This window comes from Passer domesticus, chromosome 6 (genome assembly GCF_036417665.1).
Source record: "Passer domesticus isolate bPasDom1 chromosome 6, bPasDom1.hap1, whole genome shotgun sequence".
Lineage (NCBI taxonomy): Eukaryota > Metazoa > Chordata > Aves > Passeriformes > Passeridae > Passer > Passer domesticus.
This window is the reverse complement of record NC_087479.1, coordinates 58,068,910-58,096,375: the sequence shown is the minus strand read 5'-3', so window position 1 is coordinate 58,096,375 and position 27,466 is coordinate 58,068,910. Positions and strand designations below refer to the sequence as shown.

The following is a 27,466-nucleotide window of genomic DNA, read 5'->3' as shown; positions in this document are numbered from 1 at the left end:
GAGGATAGAAACCCTCAAAAGCTAGCCTACCTCTGTGCTCATTTACAACACCCTGCAACCTTCAGCAAGGAAGATAACTGCATTTTTCTGTTAAAAAGGAGTCGTACCTGCAAGTCTTCCTGGAAGAAGTATATGATACACAGGAGGTGATTGTCCTGTTCTATTCTGCGCTGGTGCAGCCTCACCTCGAATATGGTGTGCAGTTTTGGGAGCCACAATATAAGAAAGATATAAAGCTCTTAGAGAGTCTCCAAAAGAATGCCACAAAGAGGGCAAAGGGCCTAGAGGAGAAGCCATATGAAGAGCAGCCAAAATCACTTGGCTTGTTCAGCCTGGCAAACAGGGGACTGAGGGGAGATCTCACAGCAATCTAACAGCTTCCTCTCCTTCTGGTGACCATGACAGGACCAGAGGGAACACATGAAGGTGTGTCAGAGGAGGTTTCGGTTAGACGTTAGAAAAAAGCTTTTCAATCACAGGGAAGCTGGGAACTGGAACAGATTCCCCAGGAAAGTGGTCACAGTACCAAGATTGACAGAGTTCAAAAAGAATTTAGACAATGATCTCAGGCATATGGTGGGATTCTTGGAGCTGTCCTATGCAGGCCCAGGAGCTGAACTTCAACGATCCTTGTGAATCCCTTTAAACCCAGGATATTCTATGATTCTATGATATAAAAGCACACAACAGCTTGCATTTTGAAAGAATGAAATTATTAGAAATTTTGTTATTTCTCTTGGGAAGTTGCCAATGATACACCTTTCTCTTCCACAAGGAAGAAATACGAAGCTATACCTTGATAATAGTAGATTATGGCCCCTTGTTCCCCCTTTGTTGGAACTGTGCCATGGTACATATGACAAATACAAGACTGATAGTTCAACAGCTGTGGTCCAGGAACAGGCTGATCCTCGCCTTAAATCCACTACATTTTGAAGACATTTATGATAAAAAACAATCCTAATACAGTATATTAAAGATAGCATAATTTCCTGGCTGTTTTGTTGCATTTAACTGTATTTAATGTTTGAATTTGTACAGTTTCTCAGGAGTCTGCTGTACAAAGCAAGCTAAAAAAACAAGTGTTCATTACAGCACTGTAGAATATAATAACTCACTGTGAAATAGAAGTTAAAGAAAACTCCCTAGAGAAAACTTGAACACGGTCTTGCTCAAAGCCAGAGAAACAACATTTTCTATGAAATCTGACTCCAAGTATACATACAGCCTAAGCACCCAAACTGCTTGGCTGCAATTTTAAGAACAGGTACTGATACTGTCTGGTAACAGCTAATGGAATACTTTGCAGTACAGTGGATCCTCAGAGAGTTCCCAGAAGTACAGTCAGCACTTGAGCACCCTCATCACAGAATCTAAATCGACATAAACCCTTCCCAGAGCAAAATCACAAAAGGGGGGAACTTGAAAACTTGGTTCATTTTACATGGTTGCAATCTCCCTGAAGCTGAGTCTCCTGGCTGCAAGTTACACTGACCCAGATAAGAATTTTGTTAGAGTCCAAGTTTGCCACTATTAATGAAGAAGGAAAAAAAGACATAGGCCAAAGTTGAAGTTTAGTAATTGTACTACACTCTGGAAGTTATAGTAAGATGGAGGTAATGAGGGAATACGGGTGTTTTTTCACCCATTAGCCTTAATTAGATCAACAATTACTGCAGTATCTGCAACATGAGCATTGGTCCTTACAAACTGATCTGTTTTTCCTCTGTGGGAATCACTGCAATGAAGTGGTAAGAATAGCCACTGCCAGTAGTACACATCTGGCTTGATACAAAACAAATGTAAAAAGTGTAAATACATGACTCAAAGACCCAGTATTCTATTTTGGTTATTCTTACATTATTACCATATCTGCAAAACATTTAAAAGTACAGCAATCCAAGTTGTGCCAGACTGTTCATAATTAACAATAAGCTATTACATATTATCAAATAGAATTTTACCTTACTTGGCTGGAATCCATTGTAAATAATCCATAGAGGAAAACAAAGAGCCCAACCAGGGCAGCAGGAATAAGCATTCCAGTATACCATCCCAGCCAGGCAAAATACAGTCCAATCTTTTCACCAAAGTATCGCCTACAGGAAAAGGAAACACACATACTGTTTAAAACTAAATTTAATGGTGACCTCTATCTATCTCTACTGCCACAGTAGTAGAATAATTCTAACAAGGAACTATCATTACAAGTTTATGGCAAAATTGTCACTTTACCAAACAGTTTTTTTTCAGGCTAGCATAATATTTTACTGTCACTAACTGGAGATTTATGAGAACAAGGATACAACTGTAGTGCCTCTGTAATTTTCATGTTCTTGCAATAACTAAGTAGATGGAACTAGTAGCAACATTATTAAACATAGGATAGATAGACAGATGGATGGATGTACACAGACACAAAAAATCTGGAAAGGGATAAAGTAAGTTACCATGACCTAAGTATTTCATTAAAAAAAAAAATTATGATATATAATCATGCATAGATAATATGACATATTTCCAACTATTAGTGAAAACAATGTTCTGAAAACACAAGATGAAGACTGAACTTTAATTCTTCAAAACTGGGGTACCAATTTCTAGAACAGATGAAATAGCAGTGATCAGAAAGCCAATCAAGGATGATACAGCATAAAATTGTCCCATGGCACATACTTAGCTCCACCAATAATCGGTTATAACTCAGATCAGGAATAAAAACTTAAAGCAAGGAAAATGAATTACCAGTATTCACCATCAGAGGAGGAAACTGTGAAACCTAAACATCACCACCATTTAATTTAAATCATATGTATTTCTCTATTTCACATTTGGTAACCTATGACACTAAGTCTAAGACATATAAATAAGAGTTATATAATAAGAGTTACATATATATATAATAAGAGTTAAACCCACATGGAAAGGTTAAAATTGGCTTGTAGTTTAAGTCCTCTGCATCTGGTAACTCTGTCTATGTGGATAAGAGTCTGTTTTCAAAGGTGCTCTCACAAGGGGCAAGTGTCTCTGATGAGCAGATCACATTATGGGTTTGTGCTTTAAGTTTCACCCTGCAAATTCCTTAGCAATTGTAACTACATGTTCTTTAAGCAGACTCATTTGAAATTAACCGACAAAAGACCACCCAAAATAGGCAACTTAGAGAACTCCTGCCTTATCCAATAATAGGGACTCTCTAAATGTTACAGGAAAGCATAAGGAATTTATGACTATAGTTAGCACACTGTTGCCAGGCTTTTTGTACCAGAGAAAACCTTCAAAGTACTAATACCTGATTAAATCAAGAGGTTGGTATTTGTACCACATTCCCCAGCGTGCCCAGCGCTCATACAAGAGGTGTCTGTGATTCTGTGCTCCATGTGTTTTGATGGGATGCCTGCTTTTGTGGCTTCCCTGAAAAAAAAGCACAAATAAATGTAAGTACAATACCAGGCACTATGGAAAATCTATATGTTTCTTACGAATTTTTGATTATAATTTTAAGAGAAGTGTTCTTTATATTTAATAAATAGGTTTCTTATTCTAGGCACATCTGGAACATGTCATCAGGAGCGAATGTAAGCCTGACATAAGAGGCAGGGTTACATACACTTCTGAAATGCCAGTTTCCCTAATAATTAAAGACTGAAACATATTAATACAAGACTTTAAAGAAGTACTCAGCTCTCTTCATTTCACTAATGGATGCCTACTTGTATGCTTTCAACTATTTAAATTTTCCAATAAATGCTTGTGGTATATTTTATTTCTTCTATAAAATTTTAGAAATTTCTAGTATATCAGCTCTCTTCTCCTAGACATTTTCTATCACTTTCTTTCACTACTGTTGAAGGTATAGAAAAATATATTCTTTCTGCAGTACATACTTTCTAAGATGAAGGAAACAGAACTGGCATTATTTTGAAGCTACTCTCAAGGCATTAAAAGCAAAACAGAGTCAGTCTGATCCAAAAGGAGTCCTTCCAGGCCACATCTGACATTTATAGACCATCTAACAGACTAAAAGAATAGCCTCATACTTGGTAGTTAAAAGTTATCACACACATTTGGTGGAATAATCTTGAGCAGAATCTCTTGCGTTTGTCATTTTGCTCCAATTCTGAAGCAGGACATATCCCTTAGTTGAACTTTTTCCCCAAAAAACTTCCATCACTCAGCAATAGTAAAAAAAGTATTTCAGCAATTGTTGACTACAAGTGAGCCACGTAACTTCTTGTGAGGAGAGCAGAGTTCTCCAGCATCCACCTCAGTGATCAGACAGTTTCTTGACCCTGGCAGATGCAGGTAACTAAGCCATTTAAATTTTTTTCAGGTATTTGAAATCTTGAGCACTCCTTGCAGTTCAAAGAACACTATCAACTTGCTGCAACCTGCTGATTCTCTGACTTAAGAATGAGTTAAAACCAAAGCTAAACATAGCAAAGAGTCCAAGTCTACTCCTTTCTCCTTACAGTCAGCACAGCAGCATACCAAAGATGTCAACACTGAGCGTGACCTTTGCAGCACCTAGGAACACCTAAGAAGAGAACATCAATCTCTCACAGCAGGCTGGATAAATGACCGCAAAGCATTACCATGTATTACACGTTTTCTTTCTTTTTCCCCTGCTTCTTTCTGCACTGTTATCCATAAAAGAGTTCAAGTCTCAGCATTCCCACTGGGATTGAATTTTCACTCTTATTTGTTCATGTGGGAAAGAAAAAAAAAAATTGAGTGTTCCACCACTAGTCCTTAGCATCAGTCAAGGAGCAATTAAGGTAAAAGTGGCTTAAAAACTATGATTTTCCTAATTTTGACTGAGATGTGGAAACAGTAACTTATGCCGTAACAAAGGAACGCATAAAATTGATATGACACCATGGCTTTGATGCCACAGAAAGCTTCACAGGCCTTCATGGTAGTACAGCCAGCTTTTCCCTGAAGTAATGCACAGCTGAAGCATTAACAATGATGATACATTATTTATCTACAATACTCCTTCTCTGCATTCCTAGTAATTAATTATTAAAATTAAAGTATTTAATAATAAAAAATTACTCTCAGTCATTTATAAAGCCTTTGAAACAGGAAACCAAGTCTCAACAATCAGCTAAAACACCCAGAGTTCAGAGCTGCAATTACCATGTTCCTGAGAGCATTTCAAAGACTGAAGATGCATGGCTTGCTTCTTCTTTTCAACATTAGAAGACTTCCTGAAAACTCTCTTAAGTCAAACACAGGTTTTTAGTTAATTTTGTGGGCTTACAGTCTTTAGCAAACTTTTAAACTACTGGAAAAAGCACTGTCAGGTATAGCAGCGGTGGGGTTGCTGCTACCACCATTTAGACGGTGGTTGCTGCTACCTCTATCTTATTTCCCAATTAGCATCTCCTGTGGAAAAGCTGCTTGGGTGAGCATTCAGGCAAGGCAGGCAAGTCCACACACCACGCTCACCGTGGCTAGTGTGGCAAAGAGAGGCAGAAGGGCCTTTTGCAGGGTCAGTTCCAGTGAGCTTTATTCCAACACACCAAGGGGGAACCAGAGACAGAAGACCAGGCCATGTGCTCTGCACCAAGCTTTTGTAGGGGGGACTATGGGGGCTGTGCCAAGGGCAGAAGGGGCTGGCCAAGGGGTACTACAGCCAGTGAGGAAACAGGGAAAGGAGAAACCAGGAGAACTTGGGACAAATGGAGAAAGGAACTGGGATGGATCAGCACTGTGCAAGACTCCATGGGGAAATCTTTTCTGTCCACTCAGGTACAGAGAGACTCTATGGTGAATCCCTTCAGGGGAGGGCCCTGGGGATGTCCCTGAGGGGGAAAGATCCTGAGGGTTCCACAACTCCCCTGTTTTTTCTTACTATGAAGACTTCCCCAGTGGACTTCTGCAGACACTTAACTAAACAGGGAAACATGAGTAAAATAAAAACCAAATCCAGCTCCTTCAATGGCCTGAATATTTCTTTTGAGAACCATTTCTAAATAATACTCAGTCTCTGTACATATTAGAAATCATCTAGAACTATTCTGAAAATACTAAACAGGAAATAATTAAGCGGTCTCCCTCACTGTGATCAAGTGGCCAAGCTATTAGAAAAACAAATCCTTTTGTAAATGGCAAGCAAAAATAATTTAATACAACTAAATGAAACAATTTGGAACAACTGACACTCTCCTTAAGAACTCAACAGGAGTTCTTAATGTGCAGTTCATAAAAATCAGAAAAGAATTATAATATCCTAGTCCAACCAGAAAATGTTCCAGGATGTTATTACAATATCCAAATTAAATTATCCAAATACAGAAAATTTTAAAAGCCAATATTAAAGTAAAAGGTATAAATAGGAGAAGCATCAACAAATTACAATATGAAATTAAAAGTTTGCAGGACAGAATTAAAGTAAGATCCCAAACCACTAGTGGAAGCTTTAATCTAAATATGAAACTAAAAATCAAATTAACCAGGTTACCTCATGTGGTGGAAATGCTGCTTCATATGTTCCATTATTTAGTAACCTATTAATACCTAAAAAAAACCAAAAAAAAGCATTAGTTCAGATGTAAATTTTTCACACACATTTTTCAAGTCACATTTGGAGAATGCAACTTAGTGTTAAATTATAAGAATGCTGCTAAGGATGACAATCAATAACCCCCCCAACTACTTCAGCAGGTACTGCTGATCCTTTCAGATTTCTGGCTCTGTCAAACTGGAGAGCAACCTGCCAAAGCACCAAAGCCTGAAAACTTTCTTTCAGGGTTGAGTGCTTGTACCAGACTGACTGTGAGAAAATAGTTACATTTGCACTGTATTCCTCAGAGGATATAACTCAGATTTTATGTGCGACCAGATGATCTGATATACACAGAGTGGTATGGACAGACAATCCTTGAGGCAGTGAAACCCCTGCATGGTTAAAAGCTCTTAGGTAGCTGTTTAGCTACCAGCTAAAACCTGGTATTTTTAAATATAAGCCAGCTGACAATTTCATATCAGAGCAGTGCTCTGCCAGACTGACGACCGCATTTTGGATCAGTTCCTAGAGTCTTCCTAAAACCAGATTTGTTGTACTAGCACAGCATATTATAAAAATTGAAGAAAAATAAATAACTCTTGATAGGTACAACAAAAAGATTCAATAGCCTTTTCAGAGCAAATCTGTAGACAAAAACTTCCCCAAGAAACAGGTACGTATGGTGGAATACAGATTTGTCTCTTCAAATATACCAACTGTACTGAACAAATCTTATAATGAAATTTCCCATCATCAGCTGCAAAGGTGTTAGATATGAACACTTATTCTTCCAGTTTTTCTTACTACTGCTTTTGTTCAGAAACTCAAGCAACAGTTTTCTGTAATTGGAATCATTCAAGCCTCTGCATATTTAATCTTTAATTTAATTCCTGCAGAAAATATAGAAAATCATGCAAGCATCCTCAGGTCATTGAAAATGAAAATGGGTAATCAGACCTTCTAAAAACTAACACTATATTATGAGTGTTGATACAAAGCGAATTTAGTCTTAGATCAGCTGTCTCTGAGCTACACAGACACCACAAATAAATCAAGTGTAGCACACATTGATTCTACCGGACTGAAACTGACGGATAAGAGCTAAAATATTAGGATCAGTCCTTGAAAATATTTTCAGCTTTCTGAGGTATATGTAACCCTTACTGTGGCTCTCAATATTGTAAAGTTACAATAATCTCTCCATTTCATTTTAATGAATGAGAAATTAAGTGAAAAATATTGCAAGTTTTCACAGAGATATTTAGGTAGATAGAAAATGATGGGACATTGTTTCAACTCTGTTACTATGTGGATGAAAAGATTTCAAGAACAGGAAAAAACTGAGTTTATTCAAATTATATTTTTCCAGGCAATTAAAGATGAAAAATTTTATAGCTTTGGGTTAGGTAAAAAATACAACATTCTCACCCATTTTGGATTTTCCATCTTCATACTTAGTTCTCTGTAGCACGTGATGCACAATTCTACTTCTTGTGGAATTGCTGAAGAAGCTGTCTTTGTTGTTTATCGTAAAACTATTAAAATAATGAAGGTCTTAATATTCAAAACAATGGGCACATGTTGAAACATAGCTGTTTAAGTGTTTTCTTTTTACAATTATTTAGTGGATGTTTACATTCCTTAGACATAAGGTTACACATGCTGACAGCAGGTCCAATAAAGTTATCCTTATCACAGATTAAACCAAAAATAGCCTACTATCTAGTTAATTTCTGTTCTGGATATAATTAATTAAATAAAGATCTTCAGTAACAGGGGTGGCCTTAAATTACTTATGAGTTGACAGTTTTTTGTGCAGTGGAACCACCAAAACTACTATAAAAAAATAAAATGCATGCATTGGAGACTTGGGAAGCAGCTCCACAACCATTTTCCCTTAGAGGATCCCAGGATGGAGCCAAGTAAAGCAATCTTGGCCAGATGGCTCCATTCTGGGCACGAGAAATCTGATACGCAGGAGCTTCTTCCTCCTCAGCTGTGCCAAAACTGATGCTACTACAATTCATTGCATCAGTTGAGCCGATTGAGAAAAAAACACCAAAACCAGGGGATTGATCCAGTGCATTATGGTAAGTTACTGGGGGAAAAAATTGAAACTATAATGCAATTACTCTGTTTTTCTGGGGTAAACTCAGTTCACTACCATTTAGATTCTTCACTGAGTGGCAAAATCCTGTTTATCCTTATTCATATTTCTACTTTAAATTAACTTTTCTCTCCCAAAACAGTTACCACAAAATAACTTTAAATTAAGAAACAGAATTTTAAAACCTAACTTTATAGGTACTGAAAAAAATTTATGTCACATTTTAAATAAAACATTGTCAACATGCTGATTTGAACACATACAGTTTCATTGCATATATTTGTATTTTCAGAGGCAACAGATCTTAAATGCAGATCTGATAAGAGGGGAAAAAAATCATTACTGGTCTTAGCTTGCTTCTGGTGTTGCCTGCATAAAGTTAGTAAGCACAGAAAATTTGAGCAAGTATTTGCATTTGGTAATGTAAGGGAACAAAAAACCAAAAAACTTCCAAACTAAACTGGCAACATTCATCTTTCCATCAAATTTCACATTATGTTACTGAGTGACCATCAAATAGCAAGTAACAAAGAGCGGATTTTCACTTTAAGAGAGTAAAATCAAACATGATACTTGGTATTGCCAGGGACCATCTGTCAGCAGCTACCTCTCTGGCACTTGCTCAGAAGTGAGAAGCAAAACCCTTGTGGTCCATGGCACTGCCTCCCCGGCCCAGCACTCACTGGTGGATGCGAGCACGGCTGAAGGGGGCTGTGTAGCAATCTGTTTCCTCCAGATCAGGCAGGGCCTCCTTATCCAGCTTCATGGGATTTCTTGGCAACCAGCTTTTCAGCTCTCTAATATTCCTCTGCAAACTGAGACAAAAAGAAGTCAGATTTACACGCTCTCAATTCCTTGTCATTTCTATCACCAGCACTGCGTATTTATTGACATCGTACTAGAAATGAAATTAAATGACAGCAGGAAACTTCTACATTAAGTAAATGAAAGAAAATGAGTCAAAAAGCAAACTTATTTGCAATCTATCTTGAACACTTTACTTGAGTAAAACGCATCCTAAAATTAGTGGGATTATGGCTCAAAAAAGGACTGCCTGTATTGAGCCTGGAGAAATTAATTTTCCAAGGTAGTTCATCTTGCAGAACTGCAGATGCTTATGCTTTAGCCAAGAACATAGCTAGCTGCACTGAACAAAGCAAGTGAAAACTCCTTCCCACTCTCTTGCCTGGCAAAGTGGACACTAAAATTCATAAAATTTTTAAGCATATTTGAGTGTGCTAAGGATCAGATTATGGTTTTCTGATTGCAACGAAGTTTTCCCCTACAAAATTTTCTTAAAAATCCAAGAGCTGATATTGCCTTATGAAACAGTATACCTAAATATCAAATAAAATAAAGGCTATGTTATACCAAAACGGTTATGCTGTATTTAGGCAAAAAAACCTAGCCTAGATAAAGCTTCCTCTAGATTCTTAAAAATCGACACTACAAAACATCAATGCTGTATCTTCAATTAAATTACATACTGGCAACATAAATGTTTTTTTTTCTCTACTGGCACCTTGCCTAAAATGATGTCCTGATGTCTCAGGACATCATTTATACATGGGTAAATCTAGTCAAGTGCAGTTAATTTTCACTTCAGTTGTGCCCTCCTTGCTCACCTATACCTTTTCTTATTCAACTGCAATGCAACATGGTTACTTAAGGAGTAGATCTCAAATTATATGTGCTACATAATGACAAAATAAGCACATCAGAGATTCAGAAAAAGTCTAACTTTGAGAAAAACATTTCCTAAATAGTATTTTTTTCAGTGGAATTCAGGTTATACTCAATGAATATGTATGCATGATAAATAAAGCATATCTATTTTATATCCACAAGAAGTGTAAAGCTAAGCAACAAATTCTTTTCTCTGAGGTGAACACTTCATTGCCTGTGCAAAGCAGAAGCACAGCTACACATTTTATAATGCTCATAAGAAAAAGTTATGTGTCGTCATGTTTGTAATATTTCATAATGTGAGTGAACCTATTCTCATTATGTTCATAGTAAAGACTAATAAGTGGTAATGTGGTAAATTGCTCTCATGCAACAAAGTAATCCTTATGAAAATGCACTTCTCATTATCAACATCAGCAAAACCAGAAAACCCCTATTTCACACAGTATCAGATCGAAATTTCAGCCAAATGCGGGAGAAGGATTTACAGTTACATTTAAAATTCTCAAAATTTTCTTCTGGCTATATATTGCAAGATATTAGTGCACATTCTATTGTAACTGATACTGCACTTGAGGGTCACCACTTGTGTTCAACAGCAACCACTGTAAGCCAAAGAACCTAATGTGTTCATGAAATTGGAACACTGAATACAGTTCACAGGCAGGTGGATTCTTGAACTGTCTCCTTAATAACACCTTATTAAGAGAGTGGATTATCTTTATTAGTTCCAGCAGCAGCTCTCTTACTTTATATAAGGGCAGTTTCACCTTTATTCTCTTGAACCCTTTTTTCTGTTGTATACTTGCTGACTTTTTAGTCAAAATCCAGAATTCTTTTTTTAATGAGCAAGATAGGCAGATGCATCAGGAAGAAGAGAAAAAACAATGCATCTAATTTCAGATTCTTTCATTATAATAGTACTTGAAAATTGGTTACGGGAAAAGTCTTGATCTCTTCTCCCATACAAAAATCTAAAAAGAAAAAGTTGATAAATATTATGTTAAAGAACACAGCTCTTGTTTAAAATCCATGTCTGCTTTCTTTAACATGAAAAGCAGCATTGGAATAAATTAATGCTTGTGTCCACATTACATTTACAGTTTCTCTTCTGAGAAAAAATGTAGTGCCTTTAGTGCTAGATAGCATAGAATATTGCAACTGAGAAATGTATAAAAATGATCCAAGAGAGACATTTTTCTTACACTATTTTACTGTTGAAGAAGAAACTGAATTTTCATGGAGCTTGCCTTTAAATACAAATTTTTGCTTAATCATAGGCCTAAGTATTAGCATTTTTTACTCAGAGTGGTTTTCTAGGTTAAAAGTAGCAGTTTAAACAGATTCCTGACTTAATCTGTTCAATGTAGCCTATTTAATGACAGTAAAAGCAGAGAGAGCTGCTGTGGGGAAGTCAGTAGTTCAGGCAAGGAGATAAAAAATGTCCTAGTGGAATGGTGCTGTAAAGTTATGGGACACTGCTTCAGGTATGCTTTTACTGCAACCACTCCAGCTGGTGCTACAGGCACACCTTGGACCAAGGGACACCACTCTGAAATGCACAGCTATACAATTTAATATTTTATGAAGATACTTGTAATTTCAGCTTTGCTTGACTCCCATTCTCAGTTCTACCCTTCTGATTTATTCAGTTGGTTGGTCTTTTTTTACAGAACAAGTTCACCCAAAAATCCTTGCAGATTATGTTTACTCAACAGACTGCAATGCAAAGGAACACAGTGTATAGATCATCTTAGCATTATCTGATCGAACTCATGGAATGAGACACCAGAATTAAGCAGCTTCACCAGTCATGTTAGGTAGCATTGACAGCAGTCAACATCCAGCAGTTTGCTTGGTGTTTGTGTCTCTCAAGGCTGACCAGCAGGGTCAGCTAATATGCCACCAAGTTACCTGGGCACAGTGTGTTTCCATGTACTGCAATGGGAAACACCTTAGAGTTGACAGATCCAACATACAGACACAATCATCACTAAAAAAACAAGAAAATTATCATACCTTGGTTTAATGATATCAACAATTTCACTTCAGTGTGCAGACTGAAATCCCAAAGATTTTACAAGTCCTCTTGCAAAGCAAACTTACTGCAGGTCAGGTGCTAAACAAAGTAATTTTTGGTTCTCTATATTTAGAAGTATTAAGTGATTTTATCGTTTCAGTGGGCAAAGTGAAGCTGCATACTAAGACAACTGTATTTTCATTTACCAGCATGAAAACAGCAGGTCCAATGTGGCAATTACAAGACAGTTTTACTAGATTATTGAGTCTTCAATCTGAGAGTTCAGGCAATTTTTGATACCTACCCTATTTACATGTATATTTCTTTCCTTTGAGAAGAAGGCTTTCCAAATATTGCTCATAATGAACCTGATAGATTTATTTCTCTAGTGTGATTGTATGGATAGCAATCAAGCTTCATAAAATTAAATACAATGTTAAGGGCTTTTTAAATGTATGTAAATAGAGAGACCACATAGATACCACATAAAAGAAATTAAGTATTAAAATTTTCTTGTCCTTTCATTAATGCATGTAATAATCTTTTGCAGACCTTTTAAAGAACATTTATAGATACATATATACCTATCATACAACTGTGTCAATAAAGTCAGAGAAGTGCACATGTGCGCAGGTCTAATATACTAGAATACTATACTAGTATTCCAATATACTAGAATACTTTGTATTCTTAAATCATAGAAACTTTATAACCTTAATATTTTGCTACATGAGAATTTTAATATAGTTCTTCACTGTAGCTCATAGAAACTAGACTTAGAAATTTTAATAAGAGATGAAATAAATTACAGAGAAGCAGTTAAGCAGGAAAAGCTGCAAAAGGCAAAGTAACAATGACAGTTATAGAAGTACAAGTATGCATGTGACGTGTATGTCAGCAATTTTAGAGTTAGCTTTCAATTTTAAATACAGCTTCTTTTTTTGTTTCACACAATTCCTCTGTGCACTGAATTATATAAAGTGCCAGAAAATATATGCATAAAAATATTCATTCCCCTAATTCTCACCAAGTAAATCACAAGTAAAAGCATTTATCTCAAATACAAAATCAATCTGGCATAGAAATTACTTATTACTCAATTCACAGGTAATGTGCAATTTCAGTTGCATCTTTCAGACATCTGTCCTTCTAAATAAGGAAAGCAAAATTTATGTAATATCCAGGACCCACCAGATGGATTATAGATGAAATGAGACAATTTTGAAGTAAAGCTTGTTGACTCTGCCTTTTACTGCAAGCACTTCACTTAGACTTTTCATATGCATCCTAAAATGGAGCAAGCATGGGAACTGGGAAGAGGACAAAACGCAGTTGTAAATCTATGTTATAAATTGGTTTACTTCAACATATGTTATCAGCTCATACGTTTAAAGTTTCTCACTTTACCATTCAACATTCTCCTCTTATTAGCTGATTATCTTGAAAACTGTTATCATGAGACTCCCTAAATTGTATCAAAGAAATGAGAGCTGTTTACCATGTAAAGTGACAATAAGAGAATCTAAATCAAAAGTGATCTCATCTCAAGATCCATCTCAAGAAAACCTGTGATGGGGAACTCTTCCAGGATATTTCCCTCCTGTGAAATATTTTCAGGTATCTTTTCTGCTAGGATTAGGATTTACAAGACATAATTATGTCTGACTAAAGTGATGGGGAGTAACTACAACTCAATGTCCCGCACTCTTAACTCCCTAGCAGTCCTTTCCCTTGCCCTTACAGCCTCTTGTACCTTTCTTCTGGCTGACAAAAAGCAACAGCAGCAGCAGCTAGCAACAAGTGAGTTTTGCAAGTTGTCTCAGCTAGCAAACAAAAATTGAAAGCAGCCTTCAGCATGTGGCATTAATTTGTTTCTGATCACGAGGATACAAAGGAGAGAAATTATGTTTGCATATCTAAGGAAGCAGCTGACTGCCAGAATCTGAGACACACACTCAAAAGTATCCTTCATGCTAAAGAGGTATGCCTTGGTGTCAGCAGATAGAAAGCCAGAGATAAATCTGGTGTTAAATCCTTGCTGCTCAGATAAGGTCTCTTTTGTTTATTTCCCTAGCATAAACATTTTTACATTTTTAAAATGAGAACTGGCAAAGCTTTAAAGTACTGCACCTTGTTGCAGATGAATATTTTAGCACTTTGAGCTGACGTATTTTGAGTTTTCAGGAAAATAATCTAATTTTCCAAGTTTCACGGATAAATTTACAACTGCGAATGAGTTTTCTTTAGCAGGGTGACTATCTGACAAAATTAGAAGCTACACATCACCCACCAACCTGCCCATGGTTTTGCTCCTCCAGTCAGTGTAATAACATTTTTTCCTGAAAGAACAGCAAAAATCAGCTGAGATTAATCAAATAGGAGACAGTTGAAAAGGACATACATGTTACAAAATGATGCTAGACATTTTAAAACATGCATTTTCATAGACAAAAATATGAAAAAACATTTTGAAAAGGCAACTGAAATAGAATAAATCATGACAATAACATAGTTTCACATTTTTCAAGTTTGTTCGAAAATGACATTTTAGATTTGTAGCTACTGACAATAATGATACATTATCAATAAGGCACTGAACAGCTCTTTTCTCTCCACCCTTCACCAGTTATAGACACTTAGAAACAAGACCAGAAATTCACAGTAAAGTCTTCTGAGAACAGTTATTTTGAAACCAAATGGAGATGTATTTGCCACATGGTTATATTTTCCACATCTAGTTTCAGGCTTTCAGGCTTTTTTCTGGCCTCCTCCTCTAATTTCACATCACATTTCGACCACACAAAAGCCTTGATATTGCAGATTCCTCAGGAGTTAGTAAGATCTGCAACTGCACACCTGAGTAGTAGGTGAAATTTATTAAAGTACATTACTTACATTTAAGATTCACTGAAATTAATACTTTAAAAAGAGGGTGAAAATACATGGCCACTGGATAATTATGTATCTACCAATCTGCAGACTACTGGCAGCCTGACACCTGATACTGCTAGGCAGGATTGTAAATGAAGCAATGTAGAGTATTAAAGTGTTTTCAGACTTTTTTTTTAACAAAACCCTTATTTAATTCCCTTTAGTTACCCTTAGCTGTTTTGCACAGATGGAGTTCAGCTGTTATAGATATAAATTATTTATTAACTATAAACAACAATAATTATGTGCTGCAATATACTTGTAGACAAAATTGAGGCTTTGCCTCAGTCCTAGAAACAGATAGTAGTTGTATATCTACTGACAGACCATATACTTAATATAAATACCCATAAAAGGTAAAAAATTGTAATTCAGTCATGACCTAGCTTTGATGCTTATGCAAACGCTGTTTGAAGCCATGTATATATGCTTCCAAATAAAGTAGCATTGCAAAGTCAGCCATATATCAAAGACAGTAATGATTACTATACACTGTCCATTGAAATTTTAGAAAAATTTCATTCTGCAATTGAAACACTGAGATTCCATCTATATTACATATACGATACATTTATATATCTGCCAACATATTTTCGTATAATGCCATGCTAAAGCAGTTCTGGGGTTGTGGATGAATCTCAAAAGTATTTTTAGTTTTCAGAAATAGAGAGAAGTAACCTGTGTGATAATAATTCTGCTCATTTTGTTTAGATTCCTTGATTGAGCAAAATGAAACTAAATAGTGTGAATTGAATTCTTCATGTGTGAAGAATCATATCACATATTATACTGACATATAGTATATTTTAGTGACCATAACTAAAAGTCAAAATTTTGCAAGACTGTGCAAGAGCAAATGGGTATACTACACTAAAATACTGCAGGGAAGTTTATCTGTCATCTTTAACATCTTTTTGTACTACAACTAGTCAGAAACCACTGATGAAACAGATAAAGCCTACGAGAAATAATTTGCTTTTTAAAATTACAGAATATCTCAAGTAAGAAGGGACACACAAAGATCATCAAGTCCAACTCTTAGGCCTACTTAAATCTACCTAAAGATGACCTGAAACTTTTTAGGAGGAACATCTAGTTCACTGAGTAATCACTAATTGTGGGAGAACTGTAGCATTTGAGGTTACTTTGTCCATTGAATGGTTACTTCAGGAAAACAATATACACCATCCAGGTAGGAAACACTTCATTAAAAAAGCAAGTTCAATACTGCAAACACAAATGTTCTTAACAGAGTAAGTAATTAAATTATAAAATGTGTGGTCACAGGATGTTGTTACAAGAGTGTAGGTTTATATTTTTGCATCCATGAAAAAGCCATCCAGGCAAATACCAACAAAGATGAAAATGCGAACTTTAGTTCTATAAAGTTTCTAAAGCACAGCCTTCTATAAAGGGAGAAGGAAGGTATCATGAAAAACTGCTTATCTCCTGTAGGAAACACTTTAGAAAGGCTGGTGGCAAAGCAGGGCAGACCATTCTTCAATTCTGCTACATCCAGCTTGTGTTTGTAAGAGAATTGTATTGAGTCTTCTGTTTTAAAAGGTACAGAAATTCAAGAAATATATTGAAATAGGCACACAAGTTCTAGGCTGCAATTTCATTTAAATTCCTATTAAAATCTTTTTTAAGATCACAGGAATGTTGACCAATTTACTAGTTCTCACAGTCCTATTAGGGAGGTAGAGGTGGAAAAATTTCTTCCCAAATATATGTATTTCATTGTACAGCCAAATTACCATAAAGGTGAAATGGAAAAATTTAGTATTTCATCTACTTTTGGTTAACTAAAATGAATTGGATAAAAATAAGCCAAAGCAACACTCCAGGAATAAAGACACTTTGGGGAAACACTAAGAGAATATATTTACTTGGCATTTAATAATATAACAAACACGACTCAGAATGCCTTCCAAATAAAGCAGGATTGCAAAAGCCAGCCTTTTTTGTCCTGAGAGCACTATAGATCTATGAAGTAACTGAAATTATGAAGAATTCAAACCATTGCCAAAACACAATTTGTGAATTAACGTATCAAAAGGAGGAAAAAAATTTTAATTGCAATTTTGATTACTTACGTGTTACTCAAATAAACACTTCTATATTTAATATACTGCAAGCATTTTTGAACTAGATAAACTCAAATAGCACTATAATATTTTTAAATATATGGAAGATGACTATTACAGAAAACATTTTTTATGGAAAGGCTTTTGAAGGCTTAATGGGATGATGTGAAACCTCTCTACAGAACTGGATATGTGGAGCAAGATTTGATGCATGATGATTCACAGTCACTGCTTCTGTCTTAGGACCAATGCAAGAAAGCCACAGTGCCATAGCATAAAAGACTGAGCACTTGGCAGTTTGAGTGGGAAAGGAGTACAGGCATTTCCCATGGGTCACACAGCTTTGGCACCTAGTTACCACTTGAACTCATGCACACTATATGCTCTTCTCTCTCTCTAAGAGCATTATTAATCATTTTGAAAAGGCACATTTTCTCCTTTAAAGACTCAGGTGTTGTTGCAGAAAATATTCACCCATCCCACAAATTAATAACAATTATTAATTTGTTAGTATGATAGAGCTTGTTTTGCATGCAGACAAGGAACTCAGTTCAGGCCATTATTCTGCCTAAACAAAACTACTGGACCTCAGTTTACCCAAATTGTGACAATATGTGCTCTATTGGAGACACAGAATACACTTCCTGTCATTTCACCGGCCTTTCAGTGAGACCCCAGAAAAACCCTAAAATCATGAAGAATACTCAAGCTCAGATGGAGAATATCTGAAACTCTTCCAAGAACATCCAAAACAAGGTGTGAACTACTGTTTTCTAAAATGCATATGTTCAATTTGTTTCTCCTCTCTCCCTATCACATCAATAAAATAAATATGAGCATGTCTGGCTACAGAGCAGTAAAGACTGCATTTTTAGACAAGAGTAAGTGATGAACTTTCAGTATTAAGCACTAAATCATAGGTTGCTTAAAATAGTTTCCACAATACCTGAAAGGCATCCTGATGTTCATTCTTTCTGCATATTTGCACAATGTCTCCCATGGACAGTGAATTTTAACAAACATGATATCACTGTTGGTAACAGCTGGCTGTAAAGAGCAGTAACATGCAAATACATATTAATAATTTAAACCTACAGCAACCACCCTTCTAGAAGCATTCTTCAGGGTCAATTTCTGATTTTTATGCCTGAATTGGGCATGCAACTCTGAAAATAAGTGCTCTTCTGGACAAAGGAAAATCAGTAACCATTTTCCCTTACAAATTCTGTAGTATGTGTAGACAAGTGGGACAAAAGGAATCTGTAGGGAAAGATCTGTGGTCAAGACTCTATGCAGCACCATTTTAGATGGAATTAATTTTACATGGAATTAATTTTAAAGCTCAAAAAAATCACCTTAGATAAGCAGATTGAAGACCATTCTGTGTGTCTCCCATTAAAGGAGAAGTGTGGTCAGCTGCTAGAGACATGAGAACAGATGAGAGAAGGCTACAGGCTGCCAAAATGGTAACTCAAGGGAATGATTCAGTAACTGAGTTATCTGCTGGGAATTTTTAAATGTGTATGAACTGGGATAGGTTTTTTGTTCAAAATTACCATGTGTACTCTACACAAATGTTTTTCATCACTAATTTATTTACACATAAAACAAGAGTTTCAGCCTTACAGATTTCTATATTCACCTTCTCTTGTGAACACTTCAGTTTCCCACCCTTTTCCCAGATGTATTTGCTTGAAATTTTTTAACTAGATATTTTGGTATTTGAGTTGAGTCTGATTAAAGCCTCCAAAAACCTGACTATGTAACATTTGGTAAGTAAAGGTAAAAAAAAATGTACTTAAATGGTTAATAATACTTTAAATGTTTACAATTTTACCTACCTGTTCCATAAATCATACCACAGTTCCATACTACTACCACCTCAAATATTTTACATTCTCGAAAGATGTGGATAAAATACTTGTGGAAAACAAAATATTTCAGATCTTATAAAACAATTTGTTTCTGAATGTCAATAATCCTGAACTGACAAAAGCTAATATTTCACTATTTCTTTTAATGGGATCAAAACCAGATACTTTTTCTACCATACTGTAACAATTCCTAAAAGCCTTAAAACCAAATTTTAGTCAGGTTAGTTATTTATGAATATTCAACATGCTATACTGTGAGCTCTATCTCGTAAGCTCATTGAAACATGTATTACAATTCTACTGAGATGAAAAATCAAGATGAAAGACACATGAACAATAGGAGCTTACATCAAAATAGACTAAACATATACCTGTTCTGCAGGTCATTCCTGAGACAGCAAAAATGCAAGGCAATGTTTCCCTGGCCCTATCTTCTTTCATTTTCTATTAATACTACTATTACTAGCCACAGATTAACCAGAATAGTGACAACCTTAACCTCTTGAGAAACAGTGAGACATTTAACATCAGGCATTCTGCTCAAAGACATAGAGGTTATGTATTGTAGCAACAACATGGGTTACTGAAGCTGCTTCTGTTCTGCAAGCATAAGAAGCTGGAACTTTTCCCTCTGTACTGCACTACACTTCTGTGTACAAGCATGTATCCCCAAATCATTTTAAACACACACTAGCAAATTATTCTTCTTATTAGTTAAATACAGTTAAGAAGACGATGGCAGCAGCCTGACTAGAACAGCTTGTAATTTTGTCTGGAATCTTTTATCAGTTCAGTAAAGTAGGATAGTATTATAAAGGGGTTTTTTATGTCACATAAGCTACAGGACTCACCTCTCGTTCTAACATCAGCCCTTCTGCTCTCAAATTCTTCTCAAACGTGCTTCTTTTTTCTACCTGTGGACTTGATTTCTTGTAGACCAAGATGTAGTCAATGCGCTTCTTGCCATCTTTGAAGAAGAGTCCTGATGATGCCATGGCGTCACTCTAGTAAACATAAAAGAAAAACACTCTAAATATGGCATCTATAAAGATGAAGAGCCCCGTTGTGACTTGTATATGACACAGCACTTTCTAAACCATGGAAATAGCCACATATCTAAAGGATGATGAATATGCAACAAATTCAGAAGAACAAAAAATTTATATGCATCAGTTGCTTAGGATTTCAAATTAATTAGAACAAAAGAAAATAAAATAGCTTTGCAGAGCCCATATTCCAGTTATTACAGCTGTGCAAAAACCCTAAAATTCTTGAGTGTTATGTATTGATATGAACTTTGGCTTATCCCTACTTTCAATTGGGAATTAAAAAAAAAAGTAAAGTCAATTAAAGCAATTTTCTCAGATTCGTACCTGTGCAAATTTTATAAAACAAACATACCTGTATTTTCTCCAAGACAGAAATAAATGCAAAAATTTAAAAAGAAATGGTATTGATCAGAATGTTTGCATGGATAGTCTAGTTAAAGTGCTTTTTCAATGCCATGTTAGCAATGATTCAGTCTTGACTAGTTTCTTCCCATCGTGCTTGCAAACACAAGGAATTACCTGACCTTGATATGGAAAACCCTGCTTTACATGCTGCTGCTGCTAAGGAGCTATTTTTGCATTCTGTGCTTTGCATGATTCACAACTGACACCAAAACAACTGATGACAGACTACAGAATGATAGAATTATTAGGTTGGGATGGACCTCCAAGACCACTGAGTCCAACCAAACACCACTTTGTGACAACTAAATCATAGAAATAAGTGCCACATCCAGTCATGTCTAGAACACTTCCACAGATGGTGACCTACCACCTCCCAGGGCAGCCTCTTCCAATGCTTAATCACCCTTTCAGTGAAAAAACTGTTCCTGATGTTCAATCTGAGTGTCTCCTGGCCTAACTTGAGGCCATTTCCTCTTGTCCTCTTGACTGATAGAAGAGGCTGATTTCCCCATCTTGCTACAATCTCATTTCAGGAAGCTTTAGAGAGGACTCCTCTTCTGAGTGAAGAACTCCACTACCCCCAGACACTCCTCATAAGACTTAATCTCTCCAGACCCCCCCCCCCCCCCCCCAACAGCTCCACTGCCCTTCTCTGGACACACTCCAGCACCTTGATGTCTCTCTTGCAATGAGAGGACAGAGGGACAATCACAGCCCTGCTCTATTTCTGATACAGGCCAGGTACCATTGGCCTCCTTGGCCAACTGGGCACACATATTCAGCCAGCTGCTGATCAGCACCCCCAGGTCCTGAAATCTTTGAAATCTGAAAAGGTAAACTGAGAAACTATGATCATCTTCTGGAGAATGCAGCACTCATTTAAACATAAACCAGCCAGAAGAATGTTAGTTTCAAGAAGTATACACTACACCCATCATAAATGGGTCCAAATGTTTATGAATGCTGCATCTTCTGAACAATGGGATGACCCTAGTCTTAGAAATTAATCCTGTTTGGATTATTTAAACATTAAATTTACCATACTCAGTTATACCCAATAGGGATATTCTCTATTCAAAACTAGAACCATGTATCAGTGCATGATATCAGCATTATAAATACTGGATACCAGCTCACTTGTTTCTATGTGAAATGTTTTTCTTACGCCCACATCTCTCACTGCCAGCTTTCTACACATTTAGTGCTTCTGAGAACTTCTCAGTCTGCAAAACAAAGCATTCCAACAAGATTCTTTATTTTCTAACTCTCAAAATAAAAAACAACAGTCTGTCTCAGACCATCTACCATTACAAAGGAGTGCATCATGTTACACCTGGGAACGTTATTTAAGTACCTTAAGCTTCAATTTAGAATCATAGACCTCTAAGATCACTGAGTCCAACCATTAACCCAGCACTATACCACGTCCTCAAGGGTCACATTACACACCTTTTAATATCGTCAGGGATGCTGATTCCACTTCCCTGTGCAGCCTGTTCCAATGCCTGACCACCCTTTCAGTGAAGAAGTTTCCCCTAACAGCCGATCTTAATCCATCCTGGTTTAACTTGAGGATGTTTTATCTTGTCCTGTCACTTGTTATTGGAAGAGGCTGAGCCCAATATGGCTAAACCTCCTTTCAGGTAGTTGTAGAGAGCAGTAACACCCTGCCTGAGCTTCCTTTTCTCCAGATGAACAATGCCAGCTGCCTCAGATGCTCCATGTAAGACTTGTGCCCTGGATCTTAGAATACACTCTATATCTTTCTTCAGATAAATAATATCTGAAGTCCAAAGTAAGGTAGTAAAGAGTATCAACCAATACTGTTTGTGCACTGAATAGAGGGTCGGTCACCCCTTCTTAGAATTCTAAATAGGAATGGTAGTAAAACCATTATTTTTTATTATTTTTTATAATGATATAGATTTAATACCTAAATCTATAAGATCCAGAGGTTTGAGGGTGAGGTAGTAAACTGAAGGTTCAAAAGTGCAAGTTTGAATATGCGAGTTTATAAAACACAAACTTTTTCAGGTTCAAGACATAAGTAATGAATCTGCTCTTCAACAATGAAGGATTCCGGCACAACTATTTTACAAAACCAGACCAGGGCTGCTTTTATGGTTCATGAAGCAGGCACAATAAGATACAAAAAAGCCTGGCCAAAACTCCCCCAAAGGGGAGATCTAGAATGTCTCTAAAACATTTTCTGCTCATGCAATTGCTATACAGGCATGCTGCAAATTACACCCACCTTTTGTATTACACTTCTACTGCCTTTGATTTATTATTTCTAGTCTTTCTCTCCTCATTTCTGAAACAAACGATTTTATTCAGTCTTAGAAAAACATGCTTTGTTTCTCAGATTAATGACAGTATCCAAATATGACCTCGTACTCATCAACATCAAACAGAATTATTTGGGGTCAATGTTAAAGACATAATGAGCAGTGAAGACAGTAGAAAGAAATATTCTATCGCTGTTTATCCCAGACCACTTTCAGAGAACAACCCCCACAGGTTGAGAAGTGCAATAGTGAAGCCATTTAAGACATTCATGCAGTGAACCTGGCTTATATTACACTTATTTCATGACTGATTCATTTTAATGCTACTGGGACCATTAGCTTCACTTTTGTGCTATTCACAAGCAATGTTGACCACCTATATTAGCAGTAACGTAGTAATTACTTAAGTAATTAAGTACCAGTAAAAGAATTTACATGGTTGATTTGTATGGATGATTTAGTTGGGTTTTTTCAGTTGACCTGAAGGAGCGCCATAACATGAAAGGGCAACAGGGAGCAGTAATTTCAATTAAACATATAAGTCAGGACATATCATCTACACCAGCACAAGGAATCAGCTGTTAGTACAGTGGGCATTCAAGCACAGATCATTTATTATTTATCTGCTGGTTTAGACCAATACATTAATTCATTCTTTCACCTTTTTCAACAGAGAAAAGGATCAGAAAAGGAGAGAAGCATCAGAAAGAAATATTTTGTGCAAAGACCTTACTCTCCTCTATTCTGTTTAAGATTTCCTGTTTCACCTGAAAAATGTGTATAAAAGGACTAATCAAAATTCTCTCATCCTCTCCATCGTCTGACTCCTCCAGATTTTCTGAAACAGTATCCATCTGTTGAGCTTTCTTACACTTACACACATATGAAAACCCGTTTGTTTTGAAAAACTCCTTTTAGAGTATTGTAATATAGTCCAGATAGCAAGCTCAACAATTTAACTTAACCTTGTTCTTTCAAAGTCTTTAAATAGAAGAACTTCAGCTGTGAGGCTGTGAGGTACCACTTCACTCAAGCTTGTCCATTATGCAGAACCATGATACACTGGGCTTGCATCAGAGTAAACTGTTACCTGAAGCTTTGATATCATAGATCTGCTGCAGTTTCTTGGTTTTATTATGTGTCAACAGTTTTGGTTGCTTCATAGTTTGTGGTTAGTATAACAAATCACATGACACGCTGCTTTGAAGTCTGAAAGTGTAAAATTCAAAATACTGCCACTATCATTCAACAGAAATTTACACAAGGCAAAACACATTGATCAATTTAGCCTAGAAAAAGGAATTTTGGCTCAAACAAAAAAAAAAAAGAAGAACAAGGCAAATATTTAGTAAAGCTATAAAATAAAAAGCTTCATCTGAAATTTTCTAAGCACACATCTAAGTTAGACTTGATAATTTTGTGTTTGTAGGAATGGATAAGCCATAAACAGATTTACTAGAACCATCCTTTCAATTACTTAAATTTCAAACACAGATTGATGATTTTAAGTGTATAATGGGTTTAGCGTTCTTCTTGTGCAAATAACCTAGGAAAGAAAATTGGGGACATATTTGCATATGCAAAGACATCCAAACTATCCCGGGCATCAAAGACAACATGACAGGCTGCCATAATTACCCACACTAGCGCATTTCTGTGAGACTACACTGCTGGGCAGAACAAAGCTTTTTTCTGTGGAGACAAAGACTTCCAGAAATATCTGACCTTCCTAACTAAACTGCAGTTTAACCTTTTTAGGAGTAAACTAAAGGATTAGCAATTACTTTAGCTTATTCACGGAGGATACGTTTTTCCATTTATAGTCTACTCAGACTTACAGAGTACACATGAAAAATGCATTTGTATATGTTATGAGAAACATATCTGACTTCAGGAAAGGAGTGGGTTAGGTGATATGCAAAATTTTTAAAGGAAGTCTGTTCAATATTACCATATGAGGGAGCAGCAATGGAGGATGTTTAGAGACAAGAGGAGGCTTTTTAATATTTAACCTCTTGTAATTTGCTCTTGAGGTCTAATAGGGATGTCTTAAGAAGCATACTAGCATGACCACTGGAAATTTTTATTTATATGTTTCTTTTCAAACATTTTCATCTTTAGGTTGAAATTACTTTCTACTTACCCTCAATATTTTCTAAGCTTTTTTTGTTTTTTTTTTAACAAAATCTCACAGATGAGATTCAAGATGAGAGTCAAGCACTAAAAGCACAAGCATGAAGTCAACTTTTGTTGCACTTTACAACATCCTTCCATTCTGGATAATGATTTTATCTGTTATCATTGCTGTTAGGCTTTATTCACTTCTGTGTTATTAGACTGCATTTTTGGACTACCTATTGTATAGGTAGCATTTCTTCACAGTTTCTGAATCCACAGTGACAATATTGCAAACCTTGTTCCAAAAATCCTTTCTTTACTTTTCCAGATTTTTGTCAACAAAAAATTTACAGGATCAGAGAGAGTAACACTGATGTAGTGACTGGAAGCAAATGGAAGAGCAATTTGGCAAATATTCCTATCTTGCTACTAAACATGCAACAGCAATAGGTAAAGAATTGGCTGCTACTAATTTTGCCATTTCTCTGGGAAAACATTGCCTTCCATTTAAGATAAAGTCTGTTTAAGCCTGCTTCACTTTCCTTAGCAAACTAGAACATTTCAAGTATCAACATTCCACTCAGGGACCTTCTCATTTTCTACATTTCCCATCCAAAGCAGACACTATTCATTTTGGCTCCACAGAACTCATTGGCCTCATTTTTCCTTGTGAGACCCCTTGGCAGAACCACATACATAAAGTTGTAGTTTCTGTGCAATTTCAAGAGCAGCTAGTGATGAAAAGTTGGCAGAGATGGATAACGATGACAGCTTTTTCATGGGTCTGAGCAACTCACAATTTTTCAGTATGAAATCTGTGGATTCTGAAACACACCAACCTACACTATAGGAAGCGGCCAGTTACAGATCATAATCATGCAAACAAGAAAAGTAGACATATACACTGGCAGCTGGTTGTTATAAGAAAATTATCTGATTTTTCAAAGCTTTAAAATGAAACAATAAGAATCAGATTTATGGAGGTATCATGCATGTAATGTGAAAAACTAAACAATTCCTGAATATAGAAGTCTATTGTCTTTCATCATGTCAGCAAGACATGTTCACTACTGCTAAAGCATCCAAGCAGCTTATTGCTCAGAAAGATAATGGCACCAAGAAGTAATTACAAACAAATTTTTTCTCAATTTTCCCCGCAATCTCTCAAGAATACAACAGCCCTTCCAAAACAAGCAAAAATTAGAAACATTAAAAAGAAGAGAAGAAGAATATGTCTTTATCCTTTTATTCCTGGTCAATGCAGTGTTTCTCACTCTCATTATCTGGTCAGACTGAGGAGACTTTTTTACTGTGACAGATTAGTTTACACTTCAAATACGTGAGAGCACTTATCAGCTGTGAAGCTGCACTGCAGTATTCTGTGTTTTCAGCAGTCTCAGAAAGAGTTAGAAGCCTTCTTTTGCTAGTTTTATATCAATTTGGGGAAGAAATTTCCCTTCGGCTTTTTAAACTAATTGCCACAAAGACTCTATAATAATACAAAGGCAAAACAGTAGTGCTCCTGTATAAGACTAATCTAAATTCCCCTTGCCTTTTTCCTGTGGAAGCAGGCAAAGATAAAGGGAAGGAGAATCCTGCTTGGTTGCTTCAGGTGCTGGCTTTGGCTGGGATGGAGTTCATTTTCTGTAACTGGTACGGGGCTGTGTTTTGAATTTTGGGTGTAACCCAGCTGGGGTTAAACCAAGACACCTCATTTGCAAAAGCAGTCCTTCTAAATGCAGAAGGAAGTTTCCAGAGTAGTTGTTGTGATAAAAGGAATTGTCAAAGTTAAAAGCCAGAGGCACCATGAGAAGACTGTTTTTAAACTCTGAATCAATTTTTTTCAGTAGATCAGTACACACAAGGACTGCAACATAAGAAGTGTATTTTTGTTTAAACTTAATACAAATATAAAACTCCTCTTTAAACTTTGAAAGAAAGTTAGCTGACTGGCTAACTATGAACTTCATAACCATCCTGAATGCCGGGCTTGGAAAAAATACAACTAGTGGTTATTTTGTATTTCACATGGAAATAGAAAAAACAGTATTTTGCTGAAACAGTGAAATCCTTGTTACTAGACAGACAGTACAGCATCTGTTACTAGATTGCTTTGGCAGCAGCCTTACCTGTTATTAAAACTATTTAGTGCTCAGTAACATAATCTAAATTCTACAGACTCCACATTTTTTCTGCCTTTTCAGCTGCAATTAACATAAAAGGCTTTGTCTATTTAATCAACAAAATCAAACAAGAACATCCATTATTATTTGTCTTTGTTCAGCTAGTCTTGCAGAAAGAGACAAAATCTTTGAATACAAGAAGTTCTCATTGTAACAGTTTAGATTAAAATGTAACCCAGGAAAGGTTATGTATATGACATATAT

General features: G+C 36.2%; 1 protein-coding gene across 5 annotated transcripts in view; it reads right to left on the bottom strand.

Annotated features, from left to right (window-relative positions):
- ANO3 (anoctamin 3) overlaps nucleotides 1-27,466 on the bottom strand; it is a 107,103-nt gene that overhangs the window by 32,139 nt on the left and 47,498 nt on the right. For all 5 annotated transcript variants that reach the window (XR_010365251.1, XM_064426062.1, XM_064426065.1 and 2 more), the window contains exons 5-12: nucleotides 20,071-20,223; nucleotides 18,292-18,392; nucleotides 14,622-14,666; nucleotides 9,305-9,436; nucleotides 7,943-8,049; nucleotides 6,470-6,525; nucleotides 3,293-3,414; nucleotides 1,965-2,099 (exon numbers count right to left, since the gene is read on the bottom strand). Coding sequence is in view for 4 of the 5 variants with exons in the window: in XM_064426062.1 (XP_064282132.1) it covers nucleotides 1,965-2,099; nucleotides 3,293-3,414; nucleotides 6,470-6,525; nucleotides 7,943-8,049; nucleotides 9,305-9,436; nucleotides 14,622-14,666; nucleotides 18,292-18,392; nucleotides 20,071-20,223 (851 nt within the window). In the remaining variant the exon portion in view is untranslated. The remainder of the gene's footprint in view (nucleotides 1-1,964; nucleotides 2,100-3,292; nucleotides 3,415-6,469; nucleotides 6,526-7,942; nucleotides 8,050-9,304; nucleotides 9,437-14,621; nucleotides 14,667-18,291; nucleotides 18,393-20,070; nucleotides 20,224-27,466) is intronic.